Here is a 13,264-nt window from a genome sequence, read left to right as displayed (position 1 = left end):
GCTTAAAAAAACAGCCTTAAACATTTTGAATTCTTTATTTTTATTATTCCGCATTTAGCATGAGGTTCAATGTTTTTTTTCTTTCTGTACTTTGCGAAACTAGAACAACGGTAATTGAGAGTGAGGATTATCTGATCCGCGGTCCAAGGTTCAGCGATTTGTTTTAATGTCAGGAGGCTTGAGTATCCGCACCTATCATTTTCAAAAGTTCATGCTGAATAAAATATCGTGGGTTTCCTTTGATGCTATTTTTTATTGCGAGGTAAACTCTTGTTTGCGGAGGGTTTGCAAGCGTTTTTACAGTGCTCCCCTCATCATTTACCCTGGGAACATACCACCAACGCAAAATTTGATATTTTATGGTGTTGCATGTTTCACATTTATGCCTGTCTGGCGATGGACGTCAATCAGGAAATCTTCAGCTATTTACGCTGGTAAATACTGTATTTTAGAGATTTTATTGGGGCTCTATGAGGAAATGGCTCTACTAATCGATTACTCATGTAGTCTGCTCATGTGCGAACCCATTTATCGTACTATTTTGACGTGTGGATGTGCACCTTGAATCAGTAATTTCGATCAGATGAATTCGCAATGCTTTTCTTTTACAGAATATGAATTCTCACCTTGGTCGAGAATTTTTCCCCTCCAGTTACTGTGATATCCAGAAAATGTCGAGTAAAGTGGTGCATTTTTTTTTATTGAAGTTTTTTTATGGACATAAATCTTTGTCTTGTTAAGGATTCTATACTTAGGTCAAGGATAACTTTTCTCTGTTTAGAAAAAATCACTGATTTTACGCTGTTGAACATTTTTGGCTGAAATTTCCGGTTCTTTTTTTGGAAATTTTCATCAATTGACAATTTGACGGAAATTTTAAGGAATTTTGTCGGTAAAAATTTACGTTTTTATAAAAAATTGATGAAAATTAATGGAAATCAGGAAAATCCAAATTAATATATTCGGGATTATGAATAAATGAAACCTTTAGACTTTTTGTCGCTCAAAAATGTAGATTTCCATTCAATTCTGACAAGAATTTGAACTTCCGTGAGTTTTTCCCTCTAAAATAGAATTTAATGTCCCTCTCCTGAAAATTACTATTGAACTGTTCATGAAATTTCTTTTTTTTTGAACAGTGAAGTTCATTACAGTGTTTGAGGTACAGACAAATAATTCATTTCACAAAATCATTTCATCAAAAGACATTTGAAAAAGTATTGGAACAGAATGAGTCATTTTTTCTCAAATTCGGGATTAAATTTCCCTGTATTTTGAAACATTGAAAATTCACTTTTGGATGAAAAAATCACTGGAAACTGCAAATTTTCGTTTAATTATTTCATTGAAATCAATGGCAATCAAGAACATTCAGGTGAAGGTATTGTTGAATTGTCAATTAATTGAACATTCAGCGAAATTTGGTACGCAATATTAATCTTTTGATTGAAAATTCAAGTAAGTTGGTGAATTCTTGTCTCCCTGTCGCTAAAAAATTTGACATCCCATATAATTTTCTGTGAAATTTCAAAGTTAATGATTTTTTTCCCTAAATTAAATTGAATGTCGTTTTGTTGAAAATTACAGTGACCATCATTATTCTTCGCGATGTGGATGAAGAATGTATTTGATGAAATCCATTAATATTTTTGACATGTGGAAAAACATTGGAATAGAACGCGTTGTCTCCCTGTCCCTAAAAAATTTAGCATTTCATGTAATTTTTCGCGAAATTTGAAAGTTAATGATTTTTTTCTCCTAAATCGAATTTAATGTCACTCTACTGAAAATTACAGTGAGATACAGACGAAAAATTAATTTGAGGAATCCATTTTTGTGTTTTATATCTGGCACAATATTGGGACAAAGGATGAACAATTTCCTTGACTTTAATTGCACAGGAGCATGGCTGTTTCACCGAAACTTAACGGAAATTTCGTCGATACTATAACTCGATTAATCCATATCGTGCAAGTGAACTTCCGTTTCATTACAGAGAACCAATATTTTCCAATAAAAACAAAAACCTCGATCTAAACTAAACTCATGCAAATTCTGAAGCGATAGTTTCCCCCCAAATTCAATAAAAACTTTGTCCCTCCTACTTACACCAAATACTGTCCCTTTGTAGCCGGTAGAAACTCTTCCCGCTCCAACGAGCCGGATTCATCACCAACTTCGAAACTGACACTGAAATATTCACTGCTGGATACCTAAAATTCAATACCAAAAATAAACACCAGGCATACTTCCTACAAAATTCAAACTAGGATCAAATTCAATTGTTGAACTTCAACGTTAGCATTTCATATGTACCCTGAGTGGCTAGATGTTACACTGAAGCAACGTCAGAAGTTAATGTCACGAAGATTAATGCAATGTTGGAGTTTAAATCAAGTGAAAAGGGAAGAAGCTGAGTTGCGTCAGAGTCCAGTTTATACCGAGTCTCCTCTGGTTTAAGTTTGCGTCAGTGCGAGGCAAGGGCCTAATTACATAGCTGCAATTTCTCTATCTCGGTATTTTCAAACCCCGAGAAAAGTCCATTGGAATTAAAAAGAGGTTGGATTAAAAAGTTGATGTCAAATACGATAAAAAGTAATAGAAGTTCTTATGAAACTTTTTTTCATCAGTGAGAGAATCAAATGAGCACTCCAGTGATAAATTATTTTCCATCGAGTTAATTCTGAATTCGCACTAATTACGTCGGATACCGATGAAATAATATCTCCACCGAGATATTCGACATTATCAGTGGCCACATGGAAATCAAATTGTGCGAATATTTGAAACGTATACCAAACACGAGCAGCTGTATATCGCGAGATTGATTAACGCGATGGGAATTTTCGATGTGCTGGCTTGGGCCTTCATAAATTGTGCATTACCTGGGAGCGAGAGAGTTTATGACGATTTCGGGAGGATGTGTGAGACGAATCGGTGATGGATGTTGCACTGGGTACGAGGAGACGTGGACTGCAGTCCATGGGATTCGGTGAATACAGCTGATGATGATGATGGGGGTGCTGATGACGATTGTGAGACAGTTGGTGGGGTTGGGGTGGCTGATGGGTGGCACCGCTTGGCAGCGGGTGCTCCCCGGCGTCCAGCATGTCAAGTTGGCTCAAGGATCTTGAGCGAACCTGCAAAACAAAAGTTTTTTATCGTTATTTTTGGGAATTTTGGAAGGGAAGGGGTTGTTGAATGAAAGGACACGTATGAAAAACTCGTATAGAAATTTTCTATACACTGATAGAAAGGATTAATTATTGTTAACAAATGGATTTGGTTGGAGACGAGGGTCTACTCGGTCTCATCAAATTTTAACTTCAAATGACTTCAAATGAACCATTCGTTAACTATTAGCGAATATTCATTTGGTCATATTCAACTCTACCATTCGTTAATAGTTAACGAATCTCGTTTGGAATGAATGAATCAGTCTATCAGTGTACGGATTGCGTATAGAAAGTCTATAGAATTTCTGTATATGATATTCGGATATTTCTATACATAAATTTTTGTTTTCATACGAAAGATGTCTAAACGCTCCAGAGAAAAACGTAGAGAAATGTCGCAACTCCATAGGAAATATTTCTATACACTGATAGAAGGGATTAGTTATTGTTAACGAATGGATTTTGGTTGCAGGTTAGGGTCTATTCGGTCCCACCAAATGTTCATTCGTTAATAGTTAACGAATGTTTATTTGAGGAGCCTTGTTTGACTTGACTTTCGCCATTCAAGTGAACCATTCGTTAACTATTAACGAATATTCATTTGGTCATATTCAACTCTACCATTCGTTAATAGTTAACGAATCTCGTTTGGAATGAATGAATCAGTCTATCAGTGTACATGTGGCAATGGGTCGTATAGGATCAAACCTATAGAAATCGTATAGAAATAATTTGTATGAAAAATATCCGTATAGAAATCCTATAGAAATTCTATACGCGATCCGTATAGAAAAGTTCTATACGATTTTTTCATACGTGGAGGTATTTTCACTTCACAGAGAAATGTTGTAATTCTCTGTCATTGTGGTTTAAAACTCGCATAACTGTACTTGACAAATTTACATGTTTAGTTGATTCTAGGCGGGGATCGCGGAATTTATAATATTAAATTGCGAGTAAATGTTTCGATGGAAAATCTGCTCTTAATTTCAGAAATAATTTTAATATGTGAGAGGTACTATTATCGCTTAAGGATATCCAAGTACTTTGGCTATTTTTTCTACAGTGAAATGCTTTTGTACTTTTTTAATGGAACATCAGAGCTTTCATTCGAGCCCCATTTGAACCCAAGTTTACGAACATTTTACAATGATTTTACTATTTTAAAACTGCACAAAGTGTGAAACTATACAGTGGTAATAACCATTAAAAAATATTTAAAAGCTGCAGGTGTGAACTTAGATCTCGACATTGAATCGTGAGAAAACATTTTAAAAATCTGAAAAAAAAAGAAAGTTTACTTTTGGAGGAAGATTGGTGAAATAATTTCAAAATTACGCGCATTTTCTATAAATAATTTATAAACAATCAATTTTCCACCATAAAAATCATTTGTTCGGAATCGTAACAAATCTATTTATATCCAGAATTTTACCAGAAATCGATTCCATGCCTAAAAAAATGAGATTTCTGAATGTTTAAACAATTTCTATTATTCATTAATAAACAACGAATGTTTAAGAAATAATCATTCTGTGCAAAATGTAATTTCAATCACCCTGATTATTTCTGATTTTTTTTCGAATTTTTCTTACAATTTAATTAACAAATTGGATGATTGAACATTGTTGAATTTATAGTGTCGTCCATACCAAACTAGAAGATACTTGGATATCCTTAAGTAAGAAAAATATAACTCAGTCCTGAAATTTTTAAATTTGTGTATCAAAAACTCATCTTGAAGATAAGTATTGACTGCTCTCATTGCACCAATTCGTGACTCATAATCATTTGCATAATCAATCAGAGATTCGCCATCTTCGGAATTGCGTCAATTTCATTTCCACAAGATGTGGAATAGTTTTAATTTCGACATTCACCACTCAAATGAGTGTCTTCATCCCCATTTCCGAGAGACAATTCCTGAATGTAATTTATTAATGCACCGCATGTATTCATTCTATTCAGCCGAGGACGAAACAGAGAGGACTGGTACATTCTCAATCATTTACACAACCACAAGCATTCTCCATGGCCTGAAATAATTAATCGCGAGAGTTTATCCAAGCTGCGTTATTATCGCTGGCTGGTGGTAAGATATATTTCAAACCCTCAATTATCGGATTTTCTAAATTAATGAGTATGGAAAAAATTCCGAATGTTATAAAACGAGTTCCGTAATGTATAAATTCAGCTTCGGTAAATGAAAGTAGCTCTTGGTTTATAACCACTCGACATCATTACTTTTTTTATATGCTTTACAATTTATTAGCTTCCCATGACTTTCACCACAAGTTTCATCTCGATTGCTTTTCATGTTTTTCGATTACAAAATTGAAAAGGTTTCCTCTGAATTCTTTCAAATTCAAGCTTCATAACATAAACAAATCCAAGTTTTTTAACTCTCGTGAATTATTTGGTAAAATCAGAAAGAAGTTTTATTGCATGTGCAAAAAATACAGAAGAAATTATAATGGTATATTTCATCACTTGTGCGTAAAGTGAAGTTTTACGCACATTGTAATGAAAAATAGGTTTCGATACTCGTGGGCAAAGTGTCCTTTGACCCTACTCCCTTCACTCGCCTTCGGCGAACGCTACACACCTCCCACGGGTCAAAAAACACTTTTTCATCACGGTGTGCAAAAAAAAAACTTTTTAGACACGCTTCGCGTGCCTAAAACGTCCCTTTTCCATACATTGTTTTTTTGGAAAAGTGTTTTTTGCTCGTGGGAAATTTACAGCACGAGCCGAAGGCGAGTGATATAAACACTTTTCCGCACTCGTATCGAAATATACTATTACGCACACGTGTAGCACATCCTATTTTTTTCGATAACTGCTGAGTTCCCTGTCCGAAACGGTAGAAGGGGTAAAGTGATTGTTTTGTAAACGAGTGCGCCAAGTTTAAGTGCGTGCGTAAAGGGACTTTCAAAGTGAATTTTAAAACGAAGTTTTACGCACTCGAAATTCACTAAAGAGTAAAGTGAATTTTGAACTTAATTTGAAAACGAAGCTTTGCACACCTGAAAACAACCGTTTTACGCACACTAAATCGTGTCGAAAAGTGCACTTTTCAGGTAGATAGTCCAAAATATCGTTTTTAATGTATCGGAAGGGGCGGGGGCGGGGAAAGGAACTTTATCCGAGTGGATAATGGCTGGACAGTAAAGAGGAAAAAAATTTCGGATTGAGAATTTCTCCATCATTAAGTTTGTCTACAATAGATGATTGTAATTTTTTTTAACCGAACGAATCGTAAAATACCTCCACAAATAGGTATTTTTTCATTAAATTACACTTCACTCCGCGATTACCTTTCCTACAGTACACGGAGAGATATGTTTAATATAAATTACGGAACTCACAGCTCGCTCACCGATTACGGAATCGAGTCAGAAAATTTAAGTGACAATATCGTAATTTTTCCCAGGAGATTATAATAAAAATTGCGAAACGCTCTGGAAAAATTCCGTTATTTTAGGTAAAAATTACGTGACAGTTCCGTAGAATTTCCTACAAACACATTTCGCTTCGGAATTACGGAAAAGATACGTAATTTTTATCCAACCTCTCTCTCCGCGTATTGTCCTCCCCTTGACAAAATTTAAGGAACCTTTTCCCCTCTGAAACAGCCCTCGTTTCTTTAATCACAAACAGGAAGTAATTCCCTCATTTTTTCGCTCACTGCAGGAAATGAGAGTTTTTTCTCAGTAAACACCCGAAAACATGATTACGTTTTCCCTTGCAAGGTCACAAGAAATCTCGCCAGTACGCGGGTGATAGTCAAATTAATTAAACTGAGATGTGATGAGACAAAATCAATAAACATATTTCCCTCATCAATCCAATTCCCTATTTGACTTGTCCCCTCGATAAATCACATACCTCAAGCCTGAAAGCCATCCACAGATTCAATCCACACGGATTTTCTTGATGAATCCATCGCGTTTGCGAATTTCAGTGGCAATGGACGGGCCAGACATCAAGATGGTAATAATCTATCTCCCCCATGAATCGTCATCAACGAGGGTCCCTGTCGTCAATTTTCTCTGACAAAAAAAAAATCATGTCTGGACAATGACAGAGGGGTCTGGCAAACGGGGGGTGACTCGGAAGTGTAAGTGGGTCAGAGCCACGTACTATAGACAAGATCGATCGGTTACACCGTTAGGGCAGCCACGATCCCTATCCCTCGTCTCGATCACCGGGCTCTACTCAATTTCAACTCATTTTCTCTCAATGAAACTTGATCGCTCACCCTCTACCGCCTGATGAAGCCAAATGTTTACATGGTGCGGGGCTATTTTTTATTTCATTTTATAGTTTATCTTCTTCTATGTAAATTGTTGGATAAATATTGACAGAGCCTTGGGCAGCTAGATATGAAGCGATAAAATGGTCATAAAGAGAGAAGATAATAATTCTGAAAAAGTGAATGTCCTTTTTATTAAGGATACCCGAGCACTTTGGGTATTTTTCCTCTAGCGAAATGCTTCTCTATTTTTGTAGTCGAACATTAGAGCTTTCATTTGAGCCCCATTCGATCCCAAGTTTGCAGTGATTTTGTTATCTAAACTTTGCAGGCCTGAATTTGAATCTCGATATTGAGCCGTTTGAAAATATTTCAAAAACCTCAAAAAAATTTAGAAAGTTTACTTGTGGTTGAATAGTTGAACTAAAATTTACAGTTTTCATTGATTTTTCCATAAAGTTGTGAATTTTCAATGACAAAATTTTTTGAAATTCCGATAAAATTTTAATGTAATCAAAATTTCGAAAAAAGGTATTGAGACAAAACGAGGAAACTTTTTCTTCTTCAATTAAATTAATCTCATTCAAATAAAACAAATGGGCTTACTCTAATATAAACTTGATTTTAATTTACATTTTTATTGATCTCAAATAAATTGTATACATTGTTAGAAATTTTTTGAAATTTCATGGAAAATATTATAGTAATTCTCATGAGAGTGACATTGAATTGGATTTAGGGGAAAATGGTTAATGAAATTTCAAGTTTTAGGTAGAATTCAAGGAAATTTAATAGTTTTCAGTGAGAGTGAGATGGAAATTCACAACTTGATTGAATTTTCAATGGAACTTTTATTTTTTTCCCTGAATTTTCATGATTGTTCTGAATTTTCACAGAATAATTGAACTGCCAAATCAAGTATTTTATTAATTTTTAGATCATTTGAACGTAAAGTCAATGAAATATTCGATTTTTCAATTACAATATTTTCAGAAATTTCAGTGGAAATTGAACACAATAAAAATTTCCGGTATTTGCCACGGAAAATTCAGAGGAAAATTTTTACGTCATTAACAATGCATTTGACCCTAAGTTTCCGGAAATTTTACTGTGATTTTATTATTTGAACTTTGCAGGTCTGAATTTGAATCTCAATATTGAACCGTTCGAAAATATTTTAAAAATCTGAAAAAATTAGAAAATTTACTTCTGGTTGAATAGTTGAACTGAAATGTACAGTTTTCATTGATTTTTCCCGTAAGTTGTGAATTTTCAGTCACGAAATCCTTTGAAATTCCAATGGAATTTTAATGTGATAAAAATTTAACAAGAAGTGTTGAGAAGAAACGAGGAAACTTTTTCTACTTCAATTAAACAATTACTACTAATCTTATTCAGAGGAAACAAATGGATTTATTTGACTATAAACTTGATTTTTATTTGCCTCAAATAAATTGTTTATTTAATTTTCGCGTATGGTTTCTTTGAACTGTATTTTCAATTGAAGACAAAAAGGTTTCAATGTGAGATTCTCTTTTGTATTATTTCAGTTTTATATTTCCGAAGATTTCCACCTCCACAACTGAAATACAATTCTCAATACTTCTTATCTATTTCTGCAAATGATAGGATTCAAAACCCGTCTTTTCATCCCTAATCTCCGCTCAGAAGCGATTCAAACGCAGTAACAACGAGTGAAACAACTTGTTTTCACGTCTGAATAGCGGGAAAGCTCGTGGCGATACAGATCCAATGTTTAAACCGGCTAATTAAGGATAAGGGAAGTTGAACTGCTCGGGTTATCGGCCACAATAGAGTGGAATGAAAGAAGCGAGTTGTTTGGATAGGAAATTGATGCGAAAGAAATCGAAACAAAATAGAACCGAGTGGACTGTGTGGGTGCACGAGTATATAGGATCTTTTTTTTTCACACAAGGTCCGTCAAGTGGGTAAATATTTGTAGGCTGAAATTGGAACTATCTTTCTATCAGTCTCGATTTACCACGTGCTCTCGAGAAAAATTCACAATGAAAATAAGAATTTATAAATTGAAAATGTTCTTGATTGAGGATGTTAGGGCGAGAGTAGAAGAATGGAAAGAAAATTTAAAAAAAAACTGGATGGAATGTTTTACTTTTTCATTTCATCCACAAAATTTCGAGTGATCCATGGGAAGTCATTAAGAACACAACACTGTTAAAAAATTTTCACTGAAGTTTCCAGACTTTAGTCTTGAAATATGAAACAACTGACGGTTTCATTGAAATTTCAGGGAATTTTACCATTGAAAATTCGTGGTTTTCGTGGAAAATTCATGGAAATTTTAAACTTCAGTTAAATTATTCCATGAAAATTAATGAAAATTGGAAAAATTCAAGCAAAAATGTCCTTGAATTTTCAATTTTTTGAAATTTCAGAGCAATTTCTAATTGAATTATCATGTTTACATTGAAAATTCATGGAAATTTCGGAATGTTCATGGTTCTTCCACATCCAAAAATCAGGAATTTCCTTGAATTTTCAGGGAAACTTGAAGTTTCATAGATTTTTTTCCGTTAAATTGAATTCCGTGTCATTGTCTGGAAAATTCTGTTAAATTTTTTTAACTGTGAATATTGCGTCCAGGATGGATCACTTGAACGAGAACTTAATCTCTTAATTGATTTATCATGGCCTGAAACACTGTTAGAGAAAAATTGAAATTTCATGGACAGTTTGAGGATATCCAAAATTATACAATAATATAATACAATTCTACATTCTAATATAATTCACATTAATCGGGAGGATGGACGGTGAATTGTTGATACCAATTTTTAGGAAACATTCCAAACAGAATATCGAACAATTTCAATGAACAATACGAAATATTGTTATTAGCCTCCTCTTTATTATAAAGAAGGGAGAAGAATCGGATGCTAAAATTAAAAAAAGGGAGAAGAAAAATACGTTTGGCCATCTTCTTTTTATTACACAAGATCGAGGGCGCGCTTCGCGCGTCTGACAATTTGATAGATTTTATATGATTCATCAAGTTATTATGTAAGTTGATTGGAATAAATATGTTCATTCACGTATACGAATTTCTATAGTATTACTAAGGAGGAATCCGTGAGAAGCGATGAAAACTTCTATTGAAAGTCCATTTTTTTTTATTCCAAAGGGATGGAAATTTCCATCGAAAACTTGAATTGAAAGCGAAGGATTTTTCATAGAAATCTATTGAAACTTCTATTAAAAGACTGAAAAATTCATCGAGATTTATGAAAACTTCAATTGAGAATCAATACATACTCCGTTGGAAATCTCCAAAATCAACGTTATTGCCAAAATCACTCACTGAGAGAAAAATATAATTCTTCTGACTATATTCCATCACCATCGAATTATAGTCAACAAGTCCTCAACAATTTTTCATGGGTTGCGGTAACTATGGCCGGAGAAGTAATTACTACAATGGAATGTAGTCATTGCAACTATTTTATAGTTCTCCTCACGATAGATTTGTCGTGGTTACTTTTGAACTTTGGTTAGTTTAACTGCATTTTGATTTGCAAAAATTACGCTTGTGAAGTTACTATAATGTTATGTGCCGCATACAAAAAAAAATCGTATCGTTCACCAAAATGCCTCAACTATTTTCTTATTGTAAATCGAACTTCAGATTTTTCTCTCAGTGCTATCATCATCATGTATGTGATTTCTCTTTCAGACATTTAGGAATAAACGTGTTACATCTCCTTTTTATATAAGACAGAAGATAACAAACAGATCAGTATCATCATGAGTTATGAGTCCTCATAATTTGACAATTCATTATTGCGAAAAAGCGAAAAAATTCCGAAAAAATGACACATGTGACTCATTTTGGCCATGTCCTTTTTATTACAAAAAAAACACTCTTGACAATGTTTTCGACAGTTTATTATCTCGGCTGCCCGTTTAGCCTTAGTCAACAGGCATTCCCTCGACGAAAATATGTGTATTTAATTTTTTTTAATTCAAAACATCATTCTCTCTGAACAAAAAAACAATAACAAAATTAATTGTTCGACGGACGTCCTAAAAGTAAAAAGTATTGGCCAATTTTTCAATAAATGTCAAGTATGGCCGCAATTTTTCAGCCCTTTTTAAAGCCACCACTCCAAACTCTCAATCAGGTCATGTTTTCCAGCAGCAAAAGTTGGTTTTTGGATTCAAAACAATGGGTATTTTCAACATTTCCTCCTTGTATCCGTTGGGGGATCGAATAATGTCATCACTCGGTTGTTGAAACGGCTGGAATATCTCGAGTGTCGAATGCATACATATTCACGAAAATACACGCTATACATATCCATACACCCTCAGCTGTTCACCTTGCACCGCTGCACTCAAACAAGATGACTAGGAAATCTTGTTGAACGACCTCGCTCCCGTACTGTCCGCCATCCATCCATTTTCATCCAAGCGTGAAAAGGTATCTCCAAGGAATTTACCCCCCGAAAACCCGAGAATATAATATTAGTTCAGTGTATTTTACCGAGCCGTCGTTTCCTTGTAACTCGGTTTTATTAGGGTTATTCGAGTGAGAGGGTCCCCGCGAATCCTGAAAAGGACTTTGGAGAAGTGCCATTTTGCGGTTTTTCCATAACGAAAAGTAGTAAATTCCAGTTGACCCGATCACAGAGGGAAAAAAATGATTTCCCGGGATATATGACACTGATTTTTACGCAGAAAGAAAAGCTGCTTAAACATTACCCAGAAAATCGTGGCAAATTGTGCTGTACGAATGGTAATCGTGAAGCGAAATGTAATTCAGTGAAAAAATATTGGTTTTCGGATATCTTACTATTTTCTCGGTAAAAAACACATCTGTGAATGCACAAATTATATAATAGTTGTATATAATTATATAATTTTTACCGTTTGGTAAAAATTCACTTCCGACGGACGGAAGTTCATTTTTACCAAACGGGTTCGTTAAAAGTCATTCTCGGTCACCTAAAAATTATACGAAAAATTGGAGCAATTATTCACGTTCAGCAAATTTTTCCGGACCAACGGAGTGAAATTCACTATTAATCTCGTACGTTTTTTCCTATTTAAGGTGAAAGCACTGAAAATCGAGTTTGCATCACGATTACTTGACTTGTTCGGTGATTTTTCTCGAACTCATTTCTCCGTGTGATGAACGATATTTTCCGGTAGTGATTTTCACTTTCAAGAGTTTGGACGAGGGCCAATGCCAATTCCCGGATGTAGAGAAGTGAAAAGAGCAGTACAGAAATACGGTTTTTTCAATTTTTTATTTGAATCGTTTTTTTTTAAATATGACATGGCAAAGTTGTATAATCTTCAATAGAAATGACGCAAAAAACAGAATTATTTTATAGAATATTCACAGAACTCCAACACTTATAGAGTTTTAATAGAAATTTAGTAGGGGAGGGTATGGCAAAACGGACCACTGACAGAAAGTTCATAATTTTCGTTTTCGCTTCCGAATGGAGCAAATTCGAAGTCATTTATGGTTTGAGGTGATTAACAAATCTGATCAAATTGCAGTTCAGCGACACATGTCTACAACAAGTTGTCTACTACACATTTAGTGCTCCTGATTGGAAGGAAAGAAAAAAAAACAAAAATTACCAATTTTCTGTCAGTGGTCCGTTTTGCCCTTTCGGTCAGTTTTGCCCCACCCTCCCCCATATTTTTTAAATGAAAATGCTAGATTTTTCTTGCCATTTTTTTTATCTTGACAAAATGTATAAATTGTTATCTTTTTTTAATTTTTTTCTCTGTTATGCATTTGGTTTTTCGTCACTGGGACTTCGCCCCCCCCCCCCCCCCC

General features: G+C 34.5%; 1 protein-coding gene across 2 annotated transcripts in view; it reads right to left on the bottom strand.

The window, feature by feature from the left end:
- Positions 1-13,264, bottom strand: part of LOC107044833 (pleckstrin homology domain-containing family G member 5) — an 85,124-nt gene that overhangs the window by 29,492 nt on the left and 42,368 nt on the right. For both annotated transcript variants that reach the window (XM_015266877.1, XM_015266878.1), the window contains exons 4-5: positions 2,886-3,140; positions 2,110-2,213 (exon numbers count right to left, since the gene is read on the bottom strand). In XM_015266877.1, coding sequence (XP_015122363.1) covers positions 2,110-2,213; positions 2,886-3,140 — 359 coding nt within the window. The remainder of the gene's footprint in view (positions 1-2,109; positions 2,214-2,885; positions 3,141-13,264) is intronic.

Source organism: Diachasma alloeum, unplaced genomic scaffold (assembly GCF_001412515.2).
Source record: "Diachasma alloeum isolate Michigan unplaced genomic scaffold, Dall2.0 Dall_scaffold_00827, whole genome shotgun sequence".
NCBI classification, from domain to species: Eukaryota; Metazoa; Arthropoda; class Insecta; order Hymenoptera; family Braconidae; genus Diachasma; species Diachasma alloeum.
The sequence above is the reverse complement of the archived record's forward strand: the minus strand, read 5'-3'. Positions and strand labels throughout refer to the sequence as shown.